Consider the following 24627-nt stretch of genomic DNA (forward strand, 5'->3'; position numbering starts at 1 on the left):
GGCCTATGGCAATGTAGAGCTGGCAATGTAGAGTTGCAATTTTTGAATCATAAATAGTAATCAAATTATAAGTTTATAAAAATACAAGTTCAAAGGAATACACAAAAGACTGATGGATATTTAACAGAGTAATGACCCAGTCAGAGGTTTAAAAACTACTTCCTTCCATCCCTCTCACGCTACCCATTTAACACTTGAGGGAAAAGTCAATTACCTTGAAAACAAGCTGATGTTCATCTTGTTCTTTCCTTCTTGATCTATTAAAATGAATGTTCAGCTTTGAATGCCACATTTTATTATTATCTCATCTGTATTTAGGAAAGGATTGAAAATTTTTGAATTTAGTGAGAACTGTTCAGTATTAGTGAATCCTGTAGATACTTACAGAAATTTTTCAATAATTTTTTAGGCATTTATATTTTGGAACAAATCAATTTTTCTTTTTTTCTTGGCTGTGCTGCACAATTTGTGTGATTTTAGTTTCTCAACCAGGGAATCGAACCCTTGGCTGTGAGAGCTAGGGGTCCTAACCACTGGACCACCAGGGAATTCCCTAATGTTTTTTTCAACAAGTTTCTCTGAGCACTTTTTTTTTTTAATCAATTGCTTTAGCATCTGGCATATTCAGCAATGAACTCTGTAACACAATACAAAATAGATGAATGCCCTAATGGGAAACTATGGGGGAGGAGGGTGGGGAAACAACTAACTCTTTAGTACTTTAAGAAAGTGAATTTTAAAGTAAAGAACTGTTCAGCTATTAACATGTAAAAAATCCAACAATAAGGGGCAAACAACCAAACTGAATGCCCATTAAATACAGAAAGTGTTTGTCTTAGCTTACATGTACAGAGATAAGTAAACCAAAAAATTTTCCAAACTGGCAAAGTAAACTGGAAAAGTAATTTGGCATAGGAACAGCAAAATTTATTGTTGACAGCGTAAAATTTTTTGTAGTCTTTATGGACGGCAATTTGGAAATACTTTCTCTTGATATAATTTATACTAAGGCAATGATCAGAAATGGGTGAAAGTATTTAAGAAAATCCACCACAGGACTGTTTATAGCATGGGATTCTTTAATAGTGCAAAACTTAAAATAACTTAAAAATCCAACAATAGGGACATGACTTAATAAACATAGATCCACACTATGCAGTGAGTAAAACAGACTAGGGCTTGATGAAACAGGACAATGTTTGGTGTGAAGAAAACATTTCAACTACAGCCATGATCTTTGTGTAAAAAAAATGTGTACACACTCATATACTCAGAAAAAAAGACTTAAAGTAATGCTGCAGTGTTAATTGGTTATCTTCAGGGTCAGGATTATAAGTAATTTTGGCGCTGTATACATTTTATGTTTTCTAGGTTCTCTATACTAAACACACTGTGATTATCAGAGAATAAAAATATTTTAAAACAGGGTTCCAGTCTACATACAGTTTTGCCAGACTTGGTAAGCCACATGAGCTGAGAGCCCTCCATCCAAGTATGTAGCCGCCATAATAAATAAGGTGTACAATCACTGAAAAACACAGTAAGTTTATTTGGATTTGGGGCTCTGAAGAGTTCAGTCTCTGCTCCCTGACCTCCTCCCGCCATGGCTCCTGGACCTGGAGGAGCTCTGGCTGCGGCTCCTGCGGCTGTGGCTCCGGCTGCCCCGACCACGGATGTGGTCCCTTTTTCTTCCTCTGCTTCGGGAACTGTGCCTTCCCCGGCTTCTGGACCTGTGTTTGTGAGGTTTCTTGGCCCCGTGACGACGACTACTCTTCCGGTCGGCCTCCCCGTTCCTCTTGTAGGAGTGGGCCAGCCCAGGGCTCCTCCTCCTCCTCCTCCTCCTCCTGCTGTAGTAGTCGTCGTGGGGGCCCAGCCTCGCCCTCCTCTCTGAGCTCTTCCCAAAGGAGGAGCCAGTCCGATCTGGAGATAGGTAGATGTCTCGATTCGCTTCCCAAAACTCATTGTTGGGATTTCTGAACACGTGAAGGAAGTTGCAGTGCTTCCCTCTGGGACACTGCTGTATTTCAAATAAACCTGCAATGGCACAGTGAGGAAACAGCGTTTACTGCTGGCACTACATCCTTTTCACAAGGTACATTTCTGATGTTCGCTTGTAATAGGACTAGTTTCTCCTTACATACTTTGATCTCACAGTTTGGGTTCCCTGAATTTCAGAAATATTAAATGCTCTAACAAAAGGCACTGTGAAAAGTAATAGATCAGAACTTTTACTTAACCAGAATGTCCCATTCCCCTACTGGGTTATGGTGTAGAGTGCAACCCAACCAATGGCAACCATATTATTTATTATTTTTTCTATTGTTTTACCATCCTGCTGACAGACAATGTAGATCCCTAACTAACACTGAAGAACCAGCCCTGGTCGGCAGTCCTGGTGGCAGCATGCTTTGAGGGCATGGTGGTGGGAGGACAGAACCACTGGCTAAAATAAAGAGCATGTTGTAAGTAGAGGATCCTGTATTCTCTTACATCTCAAGAAGATGATAAACACTGGCCTAATGCTTTAAGGTGCTTTTAATACAGAAGATTTTTGTCAATCTACTTGCACAGTTTAGAGATCCCTTGAAGATTTTAAAACTTTTTTGAAAAAGCAGTAAATTATCTAAATATGTAAAAGAGTTAAACATGAAATACCTGTACACCACACACTATATACAGAAAGTCAAAATGGGTCAGAGTCCTAAACGTAAGCTATTGGAAGAAAACATACAAGTAAATCTTCATGGCATGGGCTGACATGGATTCTTAGATATGATACCAAAGCACAAGCAAAAAAAAAAAAAAAATAGATGAATTGGGAGTCATCAAAATTAAAAACTTTTGTGCTTCAAAGGACACCATCAAAGTGAAAAGACAATCTATATAATGGGAGAAACTATTTGCAAATCATATCTCCAATAAGGGACCTGTCTGTAGAATATATCAAAGAACTCTTACAACTCAATAATAAAAAGACAAAAGAAAAATGGGCAAAGTATCTGAACAGACATCTCTCCAAAGATGATATATAATCATATTTGATTTGTGTGGCCAATAATCCAATAATAAAGACACAAAAAATGCTCAGTAGTTACTAGTCACACTCAGAAGCACCTCACTGAAATCACACTGGATTCCTGGGAACTGACACAAGTAACTGCCTTCATGGAGAAAACAGAGCCATCTCTTTCAGTCCCAAAGTCTTCAAGGCATAATGGTTCTTCTGGCCTGCCAAAGCAAGGAATTGTAAATGCCTCCCCCAGCCCCCCCCCCCCGCCCCCGCTTCACATGACTTTTAAGTGACAGCATCCATTAAGACCAGGTTTGCCAAAGATTCAGACTTTATAAATTACAGATTTTGAAATAGGAGGTTTTAAGCAAGCGAGTATAAAGCGAAGTGAAGCAAAGGGTAAGGGAAGTGGCCCCCGAAGGCACTGGCAGCTCCTCTCATAGCTTCCGGGGCACTTCAACAATAAATGGTTTGGCTAAGCCTATTTGATAGAAATCACAACAGAATGACCCCTTCAAAATTGCCAGCTACTCAAAGACTGACTCATTTCCTGATTCGGCAGCCACTATCTGATGAGTCAGTCTGACTGAATGTGCCCTGACCAGGTTCCAAATCTATAATCAATCTCTAAGGCACAAAAGCTTGTATTTCAATAAGGCAGGAAGTGTTACAGGTAATGTTTTAGGTGGCAAAGATGACAAGGTTCATTAGGGATAAAGATGGGGAGAAAAAACAGCTCAAGTGAGGAGCCAATGAACAGACACAACTTCTCAGGCTTCCTGCAGAGCCTAGGACTTTGAGCACTGACTTTGTCACCTATACACCATGCCCCTAGTCACTGCATCCATAAAGTGACCCACAAGGTCGGTTACAGGTCTAAAATGTGATGTACTTTATATAGTGATCTCTGTTCATCTACCAGGTGAGGCAAAAGCTAATCTCCACTCCTTTAAAAGGTTGCTTTCCCCTCTGCCCCCAAGAATATCACTTTATATGACAGTGAAACAGTTGGGGGAAAAAAAATCATGTTGTATTTACCACAAATTGCCATTTTCCATCGGGTCACTGGGCAGAATTCACACTGAAGCTGTCGTCCTGCGTACCACCGTCCATTAAACAGAGAAAGGGCTGCTTGGCATTCTTCTTCCCTTTAAACCACAAAGGATGTAACTTTATTAGAGTAACTTTCTAATATGTAGATTAATCCTATTGTTAACTAACTCTTGTATTTGTTTACCAGAGGGCCACCAAGCTCACTGCTTCTGTGCTACCTAGGGAGTCCTCATTACAGCATTCAAGCTCCTGAAGCTCACAATTTATTCAGAAACTTTTTTTTTTTTTTAAACTAACCTCTCAGAGATTCTGATGCATGGAAACCAGCTTGAGTCAAAGCTTCTTAAACCAAAAGACTGGACCATAAAAAATGCAGAAGTGTTTTCCACTGTCAGCGCCTATTCTTTCTCAGCTCAGATCACTGTCCTTCCTATTACAATGGTTAATTTACCCCATTAGCCATGGCGCTGCGCAGGCATACAGCATGACGAGCAGAAATGACACACTAACTGCTCTCTTAGCAGGCAAAATGCACACTGAAATTATTTGGGGCTTTAATTTCTCGCTCTTTCGATTTATACTTTTCTGTTCTCTATTCTGGTTATCCCTTTTCAGTTTGTGTTTTAATTATTAAAATTATATAAGTAAAAAATTCACTATATTGTAAAAGATTAAGAACTCTAAGTATACACAGAGTGAAATACAAATATATAATTGTCTAATCTTTTCTGTATTTCTGGATCAGCTCCTAATATTTTACACTTTTAAAAATACCATGCAGGGACTTCTCTGTTCAAGTGGTTTAAAGACTCTGAGCTTCCAATGCATGCGGCATGAGCTCGATCCCTGGTTAGGGAACTAAGATCTTGCATGCCCCCCAGTGTGGCCAAAAAAAAAAAAAAAAACCCATGCATATAAAATCTATAAAAAAAAAAAATTCCACATGTCAATGTAAGTCACAACACTGTACTGTGACAAAATGTGAAGATGTTTATGTTCAGAATACTTACGATTGATATTGAACATACACATTGCCCCTCAGATGAGGTTCTAAGTTGCAGCTGACCTAAGGAGCAATGAAGAACTGATTTACAAAAAAAAAAAAAAAGACAAAAACCTAAGGAAAAGAAGCCCTCAGTCATCATACGTACTTCTGTCCAGGCCAACATTACCATAAGGTGTTATCAATCAAAAATTTCAAAATTAAAACCCCATGCTCACATCTATTTAAGGCATACTTCAGCACATGGCAGTGTTGCAGGCAATTACCTGATCCTTTTTTTGTTCAAAGATATGAAATGTTTCACACATGCATAAAAATAGACTATTAAAAAAAAGAAAAAAAATACAGAGACTAGTAATCAGCCCCTATATACATCACCCAGATTTAATACTAACATTTTCCACTTTTGACTGAGCATGTTTAAATACATAAAACATGAAAGACCCAGTTGAGGCCCTTCCATCCTGTTGTCCCTCCTTCATCATATAGATCAGCACTCTCCTGAGGCTGGGCAAATCCTTTGCATTCCAAATACACACAGACACGGGCACCCCTATCTACATAGACCCAATACCCACAGCACACATATACATGTGCATGCATGCTAAGTCACTTCAGTCTGTCCGACCCTGTGCAACCCTATGGACTGTAGGCCGCCAGGCTCCCCTGTCCATGGGATTCCAGGCAAGAATACTGGTGTGGGTTGCCATGTCCTCCTCCAAGGGATCTTCTTGACCCAGGGATTGAACCCACATCTCTTATGTCTCCTGCACTGAGAGGCAGGTTCTTTACCATTAGCACCACTTGGGAAACCCATACATATAGACAGACAGGCACATACACATATATGTGTGCCATAAAATATATATATACATATTTATGCGTGGACATGACATACAGGCAGAGCCTGCACCCTCGCTTTCCCAGTCCCTCCTTCACGTGTACTGCTCGTGCCCACCTTAAACTGGATCACTTTTCCCACGTTCTTGAACTCAGGGAGCACGTCGTCATAAAAGTCCAAGAACTGCTGGTAGGTTTCCTCTTCGCTGTACTCCAGGCTTGCATCAGGGTCGTAGTCGTCCCTTCTGCACTGCTCCATCCCAAACGTTGTAAACATGCTTTTAATAAGAAGGGTGGGACTCGATGTCGGGAAATTGTGTTTACGTGAACACCTGCATATGAAGGAAAAACTTCAGCAGTCCAATGGTGAGAAATTATAGATAAGATACCTGCATTCAACTGTGAGATAAAGACTTGAGCAACTTAGCTGTTTTGACTGAACTGTAAGATGACAAATCTCATTCAGACTTTAAATATCAACACTTAACAAAAGCTGTTCTACAGCTGACCTGTATATTGGATCTCATTAAAATGTACAGTTGGGAATTATTTCCAAGTTCAGGAGTCATTTTAGCTGCCTTTTACTGAAATTTAGAAAGCCTTACAGACATGGAAGCACATGGAAAGAGGAGCTGTGTGGGCATGACAGACAGTGATGACAGGCACAGAGACACCATGCGTGGGACTCAGGACGTGAGAACAGTGCAATCCTGATTTCATACAGTCACCAACAAACCCAACACTTAGAGAACAGAGTATTCTGAGAGTTTTAGCTAAATGGAATGCACTTCATAGTTTTCATGGCATTTTTATATTCTTTCCTCTGATCCTTACAACCTGTTATGACAGCCAGGGCTAGTATTTTCTCCACTTTGAAAGAAGGAAAGTGAGGCCTAGAAAAGCACACAAGTTACATGGCTGGGGAGAGAAGATCCCAGAGATCTGAGCTAATTGACAGTCCACTGCTTATGTGTTATGCTGCTGCTGCTGCTGCTAAGTTGCTTCAGTCGTGTCCGACTCTATGCGACCCCATGGACTGCAGCCCACCAGGCTTCTCCATCCATGGGATTCTCCAGGCAAGAACACTGGAGTGGGTTGCCATTTCCTTCTCCAATGCATGAAAGTGGAAAGTGAAAGTGAAGTCGCTCAGTCGTGTCCGACCCTCAGCAACCCCATGGACTGCAGCCTGCCAGGCTCCTCCATCCATGGGATTTTCCAGGCAACAATACTGGAGTGGGATGCCATTGCCTTCTCCCTTATGTGTTATATGATGTGCTAAATGTTAAAGAATTTCTCTTTTATGAAGGAGGTTGACCATTGTGAAGAACAATTTTCTTTTCACAGTTTAAATTAGACTGGGTTGTAACTGAGTAATTTTTTACAAAAAAATCTTTCATGTGAGTTTACTTTCTTATTTACTTCTTTCTCCTCAAATAAAATGAAGAGGGGAAAAAATACAGTTTAAGATTCAAAATCATCAAATTTTCCTGATTAAATTTCTAGCTTAAAAATTACAACAAAATTTTTAGGAAAAAAATCCTAAGAACTCTTGAAGAAAAAAAAGTTGAAGAACAAAGCAAGTGTTAGGAAAAAAAAAAAAAACAATGGCCCTGAAATGAATGTTTAACTCATGTTTACTTTCCACTGTCTGTAACATAATCTGTATACCTGGTTGAGACAATGCACATAGAATGCCTTGCACATAACATGCCCAACTCAGAAATGTGCCATCAGTGCTCATTAATGTGAAATTTTCTAGTTTTCAAAGGACTCTCCTAGATTATTCAGCCAAAGACCTAGTTATGAGATCCATCTTCCCAAGGACAAGTGCCCACAGAAAAAAGAACAAGGAATCAACCTGGTTGGCAGTGTTAGCAGAACCAGAATTTTACAAGTATGAAGCACATACAGAATTAAATGAGAAACCAATTTAACAAGGTTAAAATCCTCATGGGATTCTTATATCTGAATGAACTGGGCTCTAGTACCCAGGATGTCAAATGAACGTTTGTGAGTTTTGGAACAGTGCCAAAGTCCCCATCTAGGGGAAAATCCCACTTGGCCTGGAGACAGTCCACATAGTCTGAGTGTATTTAAGGCCACCCTACAGCTTATGCTGAAAATTCAGCTAAGACAAGGGACACTTGGGAAGGCAGTCTAAAGCTGTGGTACCCAAACCCATGTGATTCTTAGAATCACCTGGGAAGAGCTCAGATTTCTTAGGTCCTGCCCTAGACCAATCTGTTCAGACCTCAAAGAGTGGGGAACCCATGTTTTCAAAGTAACTCTACACGTGGTCCTTAAGGTCAGTCATGTCTAGGGACTCCTGGTTTAGGCCATGCTATTTACCCATTAATAATAATTATTATTATTATTTACCCATTACTCAGATCCTTGAATCAAGTAAGACTACCACAAATCAGGTAGTTGGACATTACCTTAACTAGAAGGTCAGCCAATAAATGGCATGGGTCTCCAAATGCCCCCTCAGGTAGAACTGACTATGCCTCTTTTTCTCTTCTCAGGGGAGAATCCAGGCACTCACTACCTTTGTTCTTTATAGAATAAAGTTACACACTAAAGTTAGGCTCTGATTATTTACTGAAGGTCTTTGTGAGAAATATTCTCATGAAAATTACATATGCAACTGTTAATAAAATATCCATGAAAGTTACTGTCCACTTTCCTACTCAGTATCTTTATACAGTATTCTATGGGAAAACATTTAGACTCTGATGCCTAGAAAATCTGTCTTTCCAGAGATCCCACTCATTTCCTTTTTGGTAAAAACTACAAAGCTCATTGTTGCGTGGGATGAATACAACTCCAAAGTCAAATGTACTGTACATTCACAGTAATGCACCTCTCCTTTCCTTGCTTTCTATTTATTTTAATAAACTGTGTAGTAGACTATGAGCCTTCTTTAAATCACTTCTGAAAACAAGTGAGGTATACTCACTGGTCAACGAATTTTACTTTTCATCAGTGATTATGTTCTTTAAGGACCAAAAAAAAAAAAACCCTGAGCTCCCCTCCAAGCTGTGACTCTAAGAAAAATCAACTCCAGAAAGGTTCTAGAATTTAATTCTATACTAATTACAAAAACAAAGCGACCAAAGAGATGCTTAGGTTATGTGAATGTGTGACAGAACTCAACAGAGAAGGACAGTTGTATGATCTTGAGCAAGACACTGGAGCTCTCTGTGAAAGGGGAGCAGCATCTTTGTTTGAAGGGTCGGTACTGGATTTAGTAACTGCTAGTTTCACAGAATCTTATTTCACAACTCATCACCTGAGTGATGAAAATATCCAAATCAATCTCATACTTTTTTTGATAGTTGTGATGGTGAAATGTCACATGCCTATGAAAATATTAAGAAATCTTCACAAACTAATCTGACTACTGTCAATATTTCCTTGAAATGGCTCTCAGGGCTGAGTTTTGAGCGCCTGACAGTCCATTCCCCTTTTCACAATTAAGTCCTGTCAACCAATTTCCTGAAACCATTTAGGACATCTTCCCTTCTCTCACCTATGCCCAACAGAAGAAGAATCCAGAATCCAATGACTGCAAGCCTTCACATGTAAGGAAATGTTTGAGATATATCATAAATGAGAAATTCTGCAACTTGGAAACTTTACATACAATTTGGTTCAACAACCACCCCCACCCCACTCCTGCTGCCAATGCAAATGTGAACTCATATTGAGTCTCAGTTGTCTTTCAAAGGTAATTCGCTGTACATTTTTTTCTTTGGTGGGGATGTTTTACATCAATCATTACTGCTTTGATGAAATTAAACATACATTTGGGAAACATTTCTAAGGGTACGAAGGGGGATAAAGTCTTTCTCTCTTCCTTTTCCTAAGAAGCCCAGTTCCTCAAGAGGAGGCTTTCACTACTGACCGGATTCTGTGAATACTTTCACAGATATTCTGGGCATATAGCATCCCAACTATAAAACATAAAAGGAGTCACAAATCCTATATCAGTGACTCTCAATCCTGGGGCACATTAAAAATACCTGAACACATTTCAAAAATTAGGGTGCCCAAGTCTCAAAAACTCTGTTTACTTAATTTGAGATAAGACGTAATTTTTTTCAAGCTTTTTAGATGATTCTAGTCGGAATCCAGGGTTGAGAACCACTGTTCTTAAAAAATGTAAAATGATGTGATGGCTTAAATTTTAAAAGAGAAAGCTAGAGAAGGTTCATATTTTCAAAGAAGGAAATAAAACTTACAGCATGTATAGTTTTATGAATAAAATAAGCACAAGAGACAACATACAGTTTCTCATTAAATACATACGAATTTGCCAATTCATATCCCTTTTTATGATGATTAGGACACTAAGATATAATTAGATCTTTTCTTGTGCAGAATGAAAATAATTAGATTTTGCCTCAGATGGATTTATTCACCATTATGAATTATTTATCCACTTTAAGTTGTTCATTCATAAACAAGCCAAATTATAAAAATCACCATTGCCTGCCATACAGTTGATATTTAAATATTTGCTAAATGAATCAAAACATCAACACTTAGTTTTCTAGGTGAATGTCCTGTTTTAAAATCATTGATCCAAAAGAGGCAGGGAACCAGAGGGTGTCAGAGAATAATGGCAACAGTAACAAAAAGAAATTATCAACAAACACTCAGCGCTTGCCATGGGCCTGCCACATTTGACCTGTAGACCTGCCTTCCCTGAATTCACTCATTTCAGCCTCACAACTGCCTTGGGGTTGGGGGGTACTACTTTTAATATCCATTTTACAGATGAGGAATCTAAGGCACTAAGGGCTTAAGTAACTTTCTCACTGCTATAGCCACTAAAGCCAGATGCCGAACCCTGCGTCTGTTCCTCAATCAGAGCAGACTGAGAATGTGCACTAGAATTTTTCTCTGCTCACTCAGATCCTGTCTTTCATAGACATCCCTTTGGGCATGCCAGTTTTTAAAGCCTCCTTCATGCACAGTGTTTGCCATTCAAAAAATAAAGCCAGGCTGCTCCAGTCTTTTGAAATAGATTTCCTCATCCCAGTTCACCCATGTGGACCAATTCAAGCGCAGGAAGAAAACAAAAGTGAAAGGTCCTCAGACAGCTGTGGGAGGAATGAAAGGAAGCCCTGCCAGAGAACTGGACCAACCCACCCAGGGCGGGCGGGGAGGCGGGTGTCAGGGAGCAGGGGACACCCACCTTGGGGAACTAGAGCAGCAGCAAGAACATAGCAGAGGCCTGACTGAACGTGAACATTTCAAACTCCAGCCCGTGCCGCTCCCCAAATGGGAACTTGGAAACCTTGATGTTTTGAGTCACTTAACTCTGACACAATAAAACAAAATTGGTTACCGATCTCCAAATCTGCACGCTCCCGTTTTACTGTAGAATGGACAATTAGCTCGATCTTTCTCCATTACTCTTAATTCCGTGGGTGGTTCTGGGTTTTGCCATGTGGCACCATTTTCCAACTGTTGAAAATAACCGTAACTTTGATGTAAAAATCCACAAAGAATTAAATGTTTAAAAGGTATTCAAATATTTCAGTCAAAAATAAAAACAGATTCCTGTAAAAATATACACATTTAAGTTGTGCCACACAATCGAGACTCTACAAACAACTGTCATGAGATAGGGGCTATGTCTCTCCTGGCTCCTGGGCACTGTCCAGCATCAGGCACTGCCTCGGCCACCAGGAGCACTCACCAAGGTTTCCCTTCTGTCCACTGATTCCGAAAAGAGTCAAAGGACTTGTTAGGGAACTATCCCTTGATTTACTCTGAATCAAGTTAAAACATCCATCTGGGTGTAAAAATGTGTGAGGCTGATTATACATTCTTTAAGGACTATAAACAAGTCCAGTCCACAGGGGTGATTTTTGCTTTTGTTCATCAATTCACTTTTGTTGTTGCTGTTGTACAAATCACAGAGCCTCAGATGTGAATCCCACATTCAGACGGGATCTACGTAACTTACCACAAAATTAACATTACTGGAAGTAGTGTTTTTAAAGAAATGTTCATTGGCCTCAAATTGTTAATGAAAGGTTTTGAAAATACCTCATTTTCAGCCTGCTCCAGCATCTTCTGCACAGCTTCCTACAAATGGTGCAAACATAGGACTAATGAAAACCTCGAAGTCGGTAAGTCATATCTGGTTTATCTGGTTAAGAATCTCATGTATAACAATTTTAAAAAACCCATCACACAAAAGGCTTCAGGTTGTAATTTGCTTTCTATAGCATGATCTTCTGAAAAGCTTTCAAAGACATACAGCTGAGAATCTTCATTCAACTAGGACATTAAACAGCTAACATTTCAAAACATAGTCTTCTAATAGTTTCAGTAAGAGTAATATTTAGCAGATTTGAACATACATTCCACATTCTAGTTTTTAAGGTGAGGTACTAGTGAATATCATAAAAGACAATGGTAGCTGAAACATCACAAACACTTAGCAGATGCTACATTATGATATGAACAGTAGGAACTGGGATTGATGAAAAATCTCAAACTTTCTGATAAGGCAGTATCACAGTTCTGCACTATGCCAGTAAAATTTTACCTCCTTGGCATTTAAATAAGCTTTAAATTATGTTTGACAGACTTTTCCCTAGCTCCTTAAAGTAATACATAGAAGACTCATATGTCTAGCTGCTTACTTGATTAACTACCTGGCCATGTAAGGGTCCTTAGTAACTCAATGTGCTCAAAATGGAACTCTACTCTTCCCTACCCCTCACCCATCTAAATGCCTCATCTCAAACAGAGTTGCCATGTGCCTACATGCTCAAATTAAAAACATATGGCTTGAATTCTCTTCTCCTCCTTTCCCCTTCCTGCCCATTCAGCCTACCAGCTAGAGTTCCGCTAACTGCCACGACTCATTACAAATCTGTGTACTTCTCTGTATTAAGCATCAACTGTCATCCAAACCACCATCATGTCCTGTTTGGAGCCACAGTTCTACTCTTGCCTCCTTGGTCATCACTCCCAACCGCCACCCGCTATTCTTTATACAAAAGTTAGAATGATCTGTTAAAGGTAAAGATATAAATTAAATGAAGTCAGTCCCTGCTTCAAAACCCTTTAATGGCTTCCCATGACACTTCAGGTAAAATCCAAACTCCTCCTTCCCACCCAGGAGGCCTTACATGAATGACCCTGCCTACCCTCCTGAACTTGGGCCCACCTCTGCCACTGTCCTCTTTTTGGTCTCTAGGATTTAGGCACCCTGACCTCCTTTCAGCTCCAGGCTCAGACTTTCCTGCCTCTGCCTGGAACCCTTCTCCCCAAGATCTCTACACTCAGCTGTCAGTTCACACATCGGCACCTCCTCAGAGCAGTCTTCCTTGACAGGCAATCAACTGAAAGATGTAGTTTCCTACCGCAATCAGTCTGTCATGTGACCTGCTTTCTTTCTTTATACCACATACCATTACCTTAAAGCACCTAAAATGATCTTTTTGGTTACTTATCATTCAGTTTCCCCATCAAGAAACCGAACGCAATGAATACAGATCTTTATAGCTGCCCTATCTCCAATCCCAGAGAAGCATCTATCTAGCTCACAGCAGAAAACTCAGAATGCAGATCCCTTTATATATGCTTAGAATTGACTTCATTTTACCCACTTCTCCTTATGTCTCACCAGACTTTCTTTGAAACAAAAACTTTAGCATTTATCTGGTGCCAGAAAAGACCTCAATTGAAAAACAGTCCCCTGTTAAAATAGAAATTTATTACTCTCTCCCTAAAAAAAAAAAAAAAATGACACACTCCAAACAATTTTCCTGCCCCCTAAAAACCTAGCATGATCTTGCCTCATCTGGAAAGCAGTACTCAAGTAAGGGTTTTTAAAATTTACACTGGAATTAACTGATGGCCTGAGACACAAGAAACAAAGGTTGCTTCTACCCCATTATGACTAGGATGTAAACAAATGCATTTTTCCCACCAGCAGGTGATTACCCAATTTTATGCTATTCAAATGTAGCAATATCACAGAAAAGATACATCCTGATGAATCAGTGAAGGAAAGATGAGCTGTGATATCTTTGAAATAAATGCACTGTTAAGGAATAGCAGCAAAATAGACCAAAGCAATCTTTAAAAACAATCCTAGAAGATACAGATATATACAAATACCTTAAGATTCTTTTTTCGTGTGAGCAACGATGTTACTTACAACTGCCTTTAGAGCACAAGTTAGAAAAAAAGTCAAAACTTAATAACAAAAAATATTTCCTAATCTCTCGATACTTGAGCTCATGATTTCTTTCAATCTATTAGTTCTTGGTGACATGTCCAAAGTGGTGAAGTCTCTTATGAATCAAACAAAGGTGGAAACTATAAAAAATAGTATTCACCCAATAGTAAATCAACCCATATACAACAAAACCTCAGAAAAACACCGTCTGCTGTGGAGTGGTACAAAGTGTAAAGCAGGGGTCAGCTTCCTGTTTTTATCAATAAAACAATAAGGTTTTATTGGAATTTGGCCACAACCCTTTATTTGCATGTTACCTATGGCTGCTTTCATGGGACACTGGGACTGTTGGATGTTTTCAACAGAGACCACAAAGCCTGAAATATTTACTCTGACCCTTTACAGAAAAAGCTGGCCAATCCCTAGTATATAGGATAAGATAGGTAGAGTTGGGGGAAAAAACCTTAATTTAAGGCATCTGCCACAGCAAACACCCAGAGAAAAGCATCATAAGAAAATGTTAGTGTATATCTAAACTAAAAACATGACTCTTCCTAAAGAAAAAACCAAGCTCAAACCCTGATATGCCTATAGCTTATTCTTCCACCCCATCATACGCCCCATCCACCCACTAAGAGGATACGCAGTGCGTTTATCCTCCTGTGACAGGAATCACCTCTCTTTCTTTCTTCTCCTGTAGCTTCTGCTGCTCCTCTTCTCTCTCTTTTCTCTGCTGTTCTTCCCATTCTTCCTTTAATTTTCTCTTTACAGAGGGAAAAAAATAAAAAGAAGAAAGGTAATTTTTTTTCAGACTCATGTTTTTAAAACATTTGCCAAATGGGGCAAATAAATGAAAAATGTTAACACTGGTAAAATGAGTAACATCCCTCCCCCTTTTTTATTTGGCTGCACCAGGTCTCAGTTGCAGCACGCAGGATCTAGTTCCCTGACCAAGGACCAAACCCAGGCCCTCTGAATTGGGAGCACAGAGTCTTAGCCACTGGACCACCAGAGAAGCCCCAACATCTGGTTTCTAAAGTTCAAGGTATGTAACTCTTACTGAGAGTTGTTTTGGTTAACTAGTTAGTTAACTGGTTATCTGATTAATACCATACCTCTTGTTCCTCCTGCCGTTTTCTAGCTGCTTCTTCCTTTTCCTTCTTTATTCTGAATTCTTCTTGTGCCTTCTGCTCCCGCAGCAACCATTCCTCATGTAATTTTTGCCTATTGATGTAATGATGTGATCAAATAAAAGGAATGGGCGCTAATCCACAAATACATCCACACATATATGAAAGTAAAATGACATTTTGTGAATGATGAAAGTACCATGAAAGCTATTTTCTAGAAAGCAGTTAAGTGGAGGTAAGAGGACCAGGATACATGAGTAGTGATCTTGGAAAAGCACTGCATTTTAGCAACTATCCTCCTAGAGGGAAACAGTGTAAAATCATTACTTCTATATTTCCTAACTGTAACATCTTTAGACAAAACACTGACACTTTAGCTTTCTCTTTAGGTTGGCCACAGTGATGTTTCAGTTCAGTTCAGTCACTCAGTCATGTCCGACTCTTTACAACCCCATGACCGCAGCACACCAGGCCTCCCTGTCCATCACCAACTCCCGTAGTTTATCCAAACTCATGTCCATTGAGTTGGTGATACTATCCAACCATCTTATCCTCTGTCATCCCCTTCTCCTCCTACCTTCAATCTTTCCCAACATCAGGGTCTTTTCAAATGAATCAGTTCTTTGCATCAGGTGGCCAAAATATTTGGAGTTTCACCTTCAACATCAGTCCTTCCAATGAACAACCAGGACTGATTTCCTTTAGGATGGACTGGTTGGATCTCCTTGCAGTCCAAGGGACTCTCAAGAGTCTTCTCCAACACCACAGTTCAAAAGCATCAATTCTTCGGTGCTCAGCTTTCTTTATAGTCCAACTCTCACATCCATACATGACTACTGGAAAAACCATAGCCTTGACTAGATGGACCTTTGTTGACACAGTAATGTCTCTGCTTTTTAATATGCTGTCTAGGTTGGTCATAACTTTCCTTCCAAGGAGTAAGCATCTTTTAATTTCATGGTTGCAATCACCATCTGCAGTGATTTTGGAGCCCCAAAAAATAAAGTCAGCCACTGTTTCCCAATCTATTTGCCATGAAGTGATGGGACCAGATGCCATGATCTTAGTTTTCTGAATGTTGAGCTTTAAGCCAACTTTTTCACTTTCCACTTTCATCAAGAGGCTCTTTAGTTCTTCACCTTCTGCCATAAGGGTGTTGTCATCTGCACATCTGAGGTTATTGATATTTCTCCTGGAAATCTTGATTCCAGCTTGTGCTTCCTCCAGCCCAGTGTTTCTCATGATGTACTCTGCATAGAAGTTAAATAAGCAGGGTGACAATATACAGCCTTGACGTACTCCTTTTCCTATTTGGAACCAGTCTGTTGTTCCATGTCCAGTTCTAACTGTTGCTTCCTGATCTGCATGCAGGTTTCTCAAGAGGCAGGTCAGGTGGTCTGGTATTCCCATCTCTTGAAGAATTTTCCACAGTTTATTGTGATCCACACAGTCAAAGGCTTTGGCATAGTCAATAAAGCAGAAATAGATGTTTTTCTGGAATTCTCTTGCTTTTTCGATGATCCAACAGATGTTGGCAATTTGATCTCTGGTTCCTCTGACTTTCTAAAACCAGCTTGAACATCTGGAAGTTCACGATCCACATATTGCTGAAGCCTGGCTTGGAGAATTTTGAGCATTACTTTACTAACATGTGAGATGAGTGCAACTGTGCAGTAGTTTGAGCATTCTTTGGCATTGCCTTTCTTTGGGACTGGAATGAAAACTAACCTTTTCCAGTCCTGTGGCCACTGCTGAGTTTTCCAAATTTGCTGGCATATTGAGTACAGCACTTTTAGAGCATCATCTTTTAGGATTTGAAATAGCTCAACTGGAATTCCATCACCTCCACTAGCTTTGTTCATAGGGATACTTCCTAAGGCCACTTGACTTCACATTCCCAGATGTCTGGCTCTAGGTGAGTGATCACATCATCGTGATTATCTGTGCTGTGAAGATCTTTTTTGTATTGTTCTTTTGTGTATTCTTGCCACCTTTTCTTAATATCTTCTGCTTCTGTTAGGTCTATACCATTTCTGTCCTTTATTGAGCCCATCTTTGCATGAAATGTTTCCTTGGTAGCTGTAATTTTCTTGAAGAGATCTCTAGTCTTTTCCGTTCTGTTGTTTTCCTCTATTTCTTTGCATTGATCACTGAGGAAGGCTTTCTTATCTCTCTTTGCTATTCTGTGGAACTCTGCATTCAAATGGGTATATCTTTCCTTTTCTACTTTGCTTTTCGCTTCTCTTCTTTTCACAGCTATTTGTAAGGCCTCCTCAGATAGCCATTTTGCTTTTTTGCATTTCTTTTTCTTGGGGATGGTCTTGACCCGTGTCCTGTACAAATGTCACGAACCTTTAGGTGCCAATAAGTGAGTAACATCCAGCTTTTCATTCAGAAAGTATTACCCTTCCTATTCCATGCATTTTGAAAGTGCCAAACGCAGGATTGTAGCATGACAAAAACCTGGTATCTCCTGCTCTAAACCCTTGGACTGCTACTCTTTACAGTTCAGAGACTTGGTTTGCCTCAAGCAAAAGAGAACTATATTGTGATCAGGTCTTTAAAATAAAGCTACAGGTTTTAAGAAAAGATGACAAGGAGTTTAAAAAAAAAAAAATGAGTCGGTGTCTAGTTTATGCTTAGAAATGACCAGTTATAAAGAGTGATCTTGTATTACAATGGTATCTCAGATATCCAATACTACAAGTTTCCAACTTAAAGACAGGTTATATTTCAAAACTTTATTAGCCAATTTGGTGTTTCAAACCTAGACTGTATACTGTCCCACTGAATTTGTAAAAGGAAAATGAAATATGAGAAACTGTGCTATATTACTTCAGAGACATCAGGAGTTAAATAAGGTTTTATGTCTAGTCTGGGGACCCAATCACAATTTCAAATACTCGATGGGAGAAAGTATTCCATTTCCTACTACAGATTCCAGGAACCCATCTTTTAGCCATGGTAGAGACTGGCATGCTGCATATGCCAGCGTTTCTGTATATGTCATGGGGTATATGTAGATGTTTCAGTGTGCAGAACTCTGATTCATGAAGTGCAGTATTTTCAAATAATTATCCTGCTTTTCAACAGTAAAGTATTATGCAACTCTTACAGGAATAAACAAATAATAATGGAGTATGAAGACACATGTATGTGGTTTAAAAGAAGCACCTAAGTCAATGGGGAAGCAAAAAAAAAGACTTCCCTATTTCATGATATACATGTTATCTTCATCTTAACAGAAATCTCTAATAAGAACAACCAGAGTTATTATAGCATCTCCTATTTGCTCACACTATGTTAAGCACTATACACTTACCACCTCATTAATCTCATTCAATCTGCTCAATTCTATGTAGTAGGCACTATGATTATTATTATATTTTTTGGCTACGCCATGCAGCATGCAGGATCTTAGTTCCCCAACCAGGAAGTCCTAACTACTGAACCACCAGGAAAGTCCCTGTTTATGTTCCTATTTAGGGTGAGGAAATCGAAGCTTAGAGAGATTAAGCAACCTGAATAGAGCTAGTAAGTAGCAGGGCCAAGAATGGAATGCAGATCTGGCTGAATCCAACTCCATGTTTCCCGTCACTACTACCTTTTTTTTCCCCCAGCAGTTTGATGCTTCCACCTACTTATGTGCTTAGGTAGGTAATAGGAATTAATTACAAGAAAAGAAGCAACATTACCAGTGAACACACTAACTAGCTGGAGAGGGTCTATCAAGTTTTTTTTCCTTTAAAATATTATTTATTTTTTGTTGTGGCAAAGTATATATAAGACTTACCATTTAAGTGTACAGTTGAGTAGCATTAAGCAAATTCCTATTACTGTGTACCACTTTTTAAAAAAGCCCAGAAAACAAAACACTCCCTGAAAAATACCAAAATAAAAAAAGAGCAGAATATTTTTGTCATCTTGTGCTGGGGAAGGCCTTTTAAAGTCAGACAGCAAGGCCAGATATCATGATGAAATTGACAACATGGAAATCAAATTAAGTAACTACTAGAATCTAAGTTAGGACTGATGACAAATGAAGAACATATACATCACACACATGATAGATATAGGACTAATAATAACACTGCCTACATAACAAAAAAAATGTATCCCCAAAGAGAAAGGTTTAAGCCATCTACAAATGGATATTATATAAAAAGATACTCAACCTACGAATTAAGTAGTATATATCTGAACTCTACTCAATACTCTGTAATGACATATATGAGAAAAGAATCTAAAAAAGGAGTGGATATAAGTATACATACAACTGATTCACTTTGCTATACAGAAGAAAGTAATGCAACATTGTAAATCAACTGTACTGCAATGAAAGTTTTTTTAAAATGTACATTTGAAATGATGAGAAATAACTTTTTACTATAGGAGTTTTAAGAATTGATAATGCCTATTGTGAGTGACAGTATAGAGAGATGGGCACCTTGATTCACTCTTGGCAAGGTGGCAAACTGCAACCCGGGATACTCTTTCTACCTGCATAAAAGTGCATTTTATGTGCACTTTTCCTCTCAGCATTTTTCTAAGGAAATAATAGGACAATACCAAGGATATATAATCATGGATACTCGCTGCAACTTTTTTTTAATAATAGTAAAAAGCCTGAGTGTAAATAAATAACAAATAGTAAATGACAGTAAATTAATAGTACCATGGTAAGTGAATGTGATTTAACAGTAAACAATATTTTTTTCGAGAACTAAACATTCATCAGTAGAGAACTATAAATTATGAATAGGGAATAAATTATGCTAGTCATATGATGGAGACTGTGTTGCTACTGAAATGGTTGAATTAGATCTTTGTATCAACACTGAAGTAAATGTCCTATACACTTAGTGGAAAAAAGCAATCTATAGAAAAATATGTATAAATATCATCCCACGAAAGAAATATATATATATATTCATCTACAGTTTCTTTCTTACCTTAACAGTGGCTATCTTTAGGTATGTGGAGTTTACTGAAGTCTTTTCACTGTTTACACTTACTAATTATCTAAATTTTTTTTTTTTCAAAAAACATTTATAAATTAGCAAAAAGAGTGAAAAAACTTTTTTTAAAGACAACATCTTGTTTCAGCCCATCAACTAGAGATTTAAACAGCTTATCCAGGGTATTTTACAAGATCTATTTTGTATAAGATTGTGTAAAGAAGACCTGTCCTAGTTAGTGAAGACTTAGAATATTCAAGTAAAAGAACTGGGCTTGCAGAAAGAGCTTCAATCAGTGCTGACCTCTCTCTCTCCAACAGCCTCTCTTCTTCTTCTTGTTCTTCAGTCAAAGCATCTGTCACTGCCTCCTCTTCCTCTTCCTTCTGTGAGAGTCCTGAAGGAATGTAAATGTTTTAGGACTCTATCCATGTATTACAAAGCCTTGGTCAATAATTCAGGAAAAAAATTATATACAATTTTTTATCTTTACAATTATGGTACAAATCTCTTTTTAAAACTTTCTAACAATAAAGGGCCCCAGCTGCCCAAATTGGAACAATGTGAACACTGAAAAGAACAATAATGGTAGCAGATTAACACATTAAACTGACACCCCCTAAAATGGTGAGATATGGGAGGGAATATCCATCTTTATAGAAGAATGGCAACTGAAAAATGTAGCAAGACTTAAGTAGAATAGTCCTCACTGCTGTACCCCACTGTAGGAACTAACTGTTGGGAAGAGGATATTTATTTACACTATCTCAAAATACCAGCCTACAGATGAATACTAATTACAAAGGGGGAAATATCTATTACAGTGGAGCCATCTGATTGGCAACACTTTGACCACACTTCGTATCACTAGGAGTGGAACAACTTGACATGAGAGGCCCCCAGATGTATGCAATGAGAGCTATACAGCATCAGCTATGTAGTATTTTTCCATAGAGTGTACCTGAAGCTACTCAGGAGAAGACGTACTAATCTAGAATGCAGAGCATTCCACAAGACAACTGGCTTGAGCTTTTCAAAATAATCAAACTTGAACTGGGAAAGTTTTCATATGGTCTGTATATCATATTGCTGAATTACTATTCCTTTATTTGTTTAGTATTGTGGCCTTATTCTTAAGAGATGCAGGCTTAAGTATTTAGGGGTGAGGGCTACGTATATGCAACTGACATGCAAAGGGTTCAGAAAAAATTTGTACTTATGTGTCTATCTATATACAGAGAAAGTAAGGCAAAATGTTAACACTTGACAAACCTAGGCAAAGGGTTCATGATGTCTACTGTACATCATGGATGTCTACTGTAAATTTCGACTTTCTGCACATTGGAACATTTTCAAAATAAAAACATGGGAAAATAAGTCCTAATATAATAAAAATGTATATGCTCTTCTCAAAATTTAAATTTGTGGGGAGAAAAAAGGAGGAAAACTGAAGTGATCTTAAGGAACTATAACAGAAGATCTCAGGCTAAAAGGAAAAAGATACTGTCTGTCACATACATTAAGTATTTAAAAAGTGAAGTGTTAGTCACTCAGTTGTGTCCAACTCTTTTTGATCCCATGGACTATAGCCCGACAGGCTCCTCTGTCCCTGGAATTTTCGAACCAAGAATACTGGAGTGAGTAGCCATTCTCTTCTCCAAGGGATCTTCCCGACTCAGGGATCAAACCTGGGTCTCCCACACTGCAGGCAGATTCTTTACTGTCTGAGCCACCTGGGAAGCCCATATTAAGTATAGGTCTAACCAAAGGCTCACCTAGTCCTAGATAACTACAGTACTCAATCACTGAACGATGCAGTGGTTACAGGCACTGGCCCTCCATGCAGTTGAAAATCCATGTATAACTTTAAAGTCAGCCCTCCACATTCGCAGTTCTTCCATATCAGCAGTTCTGCATCCTTGGATTCACCCAACTGCAGACCACGTAGTACAATAGTACTTACTACTGAAGAAAATCCACATATAAGTGAATGTGCGCAATTCAAAACCCACGCTGTTCAAGGGGCAAGTGTGTATCTAACTGTTTTATACATGTAAGTATATATGGAGTCATTCTACAGTTTTCCAGCTTCCTTTTTTCCTTCATGTCACCTTAATTTCTGATAATGCAGCTTATTTCAGGTTATTTCAAGTAGAATTGGGTGCTAAAGAAGCTACCTGTAATAGAGAGGTTGATAATCCAGAAATTTCTACCAATCACTTGCCAATTCACTCTAGAGCAATTCTTACAGAATATTTCTGTATTGTAGTCTTCTGGGTAATGTTTGGCCATCCAAGTGTGCTACAACCCACAGTAGTGTTTAGTTGACCACAGTATTCATGAAGCACCACCAAGTAAAAAATTGTGAGCTGGAGTAGGCCAAAGCAGCAGCAGTCATCCAGAGGCAAGTGCTTCATTGTGGCTCAGCCATTAACCATATATAATCATGAGCAGACCAGTGAGCTGCATCCTTCAACTGACTAAACTGCCAAAGGACACATCCACTTGCCTACTCATAGAGGCTCACTCCAAATGCACTTTAAAAAGTTAAAAGGGAATAAAAAATATCAATGCAATACATTGGAATTGAAGTATGTAAAGAAAAAGAGAAAGACTTTTAAAAAGTTGGGGCATGTTACAAGAAAACAGGTTAGCATAGTAAGGAAACCAAGAACTTTAAAGGGGGTAGAGAATTACTAAGGGCATCAATAATACCAATCTACCCTGTTTCTCCTTTTATCCCTGATGTTTTATCCTGTCTCAAGTGGGACCAGTTTTGAATTAAAAAAGAGATAGTAATACAGGCTGCAGGGCAATGCACTGTTCCTTTCATTCTAAATATCCCAAGTATTGCTACTCAAACAGTTTCTTGGCAACTCTAATGATAAACAAAACCTCTATGGCTATTTTTCTTAAGGCCCCAAAATCCTGGTTTCTTGAGGCCATGGTCTGTGGACTTCAAGAATTGTCCAGGATAATTTACTAGGCATATTCTGGTTAATGTACATGACAAACCGTTGTAACTCAGCACTCTTGTGTGATTTCAGTGCTTCCATGTGCATTTATTACTACGATATAACTTTACAACTAAGGTCATTAAACAGGTAGGTTTAATAAATAAACATTAGATTCTGCCATGTGAGGGCCAAACGACACCACCGCCAGTACAGATGAAGGTTCACACAGTATTTTAATAGGAAGAAAAAGTGATAAATAACCACATGGCAATAGTAGTAGTAGCATTCCAAACTCCACTCAGTACCATATTAATGTCCTGTGCATATGTTTCCCATCATCCCTAACATTACATAAATGTAGATATAGGGATGGCGGTCGAGTGGTTAAGACTCCGCATTTCCACTGCAGGGGACATGGGGTCCATCCCTGGTGCGGAAACTAACACCCCGCATGCCACACAGTGCGGCCAAACCAAAAACCAAGTAAGTTTCATAATTAATTTCATCTGTATGTATTTAAATAAGATCAACAAGGGGTCTCTCACGTTAGTGTAGTTTGAGAAAAACTTGCAAAACGTGTAAACCCCTCAAATCCTGCTGGTTTTACAAAGAAAAATATTCGCCGAATACTTACTATGTGCAAAGGCTGTGCTAGCTGCTGTAATTCATGATGCCTGCACCTGTAATATTAGATACTTTATAAATACTTCCACGTAATCAGTGGGTGATGATTCACCATGACTTCTTCCCCCTCTTGAGTAAGTACTTTTACCATTGTTTCTGATATGGGTCTAACAACTTTTTGAGGGGTCGTGGCCACAAGCAACTATGTATTAGATAACAGTACTTGGACGGGAGTCGCGGGGGCAATTTGATACACAGAAAACAAGATAAGTAAGTCCATTACCAGAGTCTCTCAGTCGAGCGAGTTCCTGTCGCCGTTTCTTTCGTTTCTCCTTCTTCAGGGCGGCCCTGTACTTTTTGTGGCTGGAAAAACAAGACACACACTCCAGCGTCAGCGGCCGCAACTGCAGCGCTGCCTGAGCTCCCTTCTCCTCCGCGCCCAGTGACAGGAACTCCAACAGTGAAATCTTGCTTCCCGTGTTTTAATTACAGAACATGCCTTTACCACCTCCTCGCCATCCCATGCGCACACGGCAGGTCTTCTCCATGCCCTTCTGCTCCCCTTTTCGCCTCCCTGAGCCCACAGATGCCCAATTGGTAATTCAGGCGCGCCCAGGGAAAGGATAGAGCTGCTGCGGTGGCTCGTCTGCTTGGCCCAGCTCCCCTTTACTTCATGCTTGCACATCTTCCATGCCCAGCCTCGGTCTGCTTCGTCCCCTTTTCTCTCAGCTCATCTCTCCTAACCCAGCTCACCTCAGCTTCTCCGAAAACAGCATATTCTCGGGCGCCGCCATCTTGCCAGCGCCGCCACGCCCACAGGAGCCGGCCGGAAAAGGCGGGCTT

General features: G+C 39.3%; 1 protein-coding gene across 1 annotated transcript; it reads right to left on the reverse strand.

The window, feature by feature from the left end:
* Positions 1–1059: 1059 nt before the first annotated feature.
* On the reverse strand, positions 1060–24619 carry ZRSR2 (zinc finger CCCH-type, RNA binding motif and serine/arginine rich 2). Its single transcript, XM_070365366.1, has 11 exons — positions 24538–24619; positions 24068–24147; positions 20510–20600; positions 15234–15342; positions 14795–14881; positions 11970–12008; positions 11263–11381; positions 6025–6238; positions 5074–5129; positions 4049–4158; positions 1060–2034 (listed from the first exon to the last, which is right to left on the reverse strand). Exons 1-11 carry the CDS (start codon positions 24576–24578, stop codon positions 1574–1576), a joined length of 1407 nt encoding a protein of 468 aa, XP_070221467.1. The 5' UTR covers positions 24579–24619; the 3' UTR covers positions 1060–1573.
* Positions 24620–24627: the final 8 nt, after the last annotated feature.

This window comes from Bos mutus, chromosome X (genome assembly GCF_027580195.1).
Source record: "Bos mutus isolate GX-2022 chromosome X, NWIPB_WYAK_1.1, whole genome shotgun sequence".
NCBI classification, from domain to species: Eukaryota; Metazoa; Chordata; class Mammalia; order Artiodactyla; family Bovidae; genus Bos; species Bos mutus.

What these genes read in the sequence shown, in the direction of transcription:
- ZRSR2 (XM_070365366.1), bottom strand. Translation starts at nt 24,578, where the DNA reads ATGGCGGCGCCCGAGAATATGCTGTTTTCGGAGAAGCTGAG. An exon ending in AGGCTGTTGGAGAGAGAGAG is followed by an intron (nt 15,343 to 20,509) that starts GTCAGCACTGAT and finishes TTACATCAATAG; the next exon opens with GCAAAAATTACATGAGGAAT. An exon ending in AACGGCAGGAGGAACAAGAG is followed by an intron (nt 14,882 to 15,233) that starts GTATGGTATTAA and finishes CCCTCTGTAAAG; the next exon opens with AGAAAATTAAAGGAAGAATG.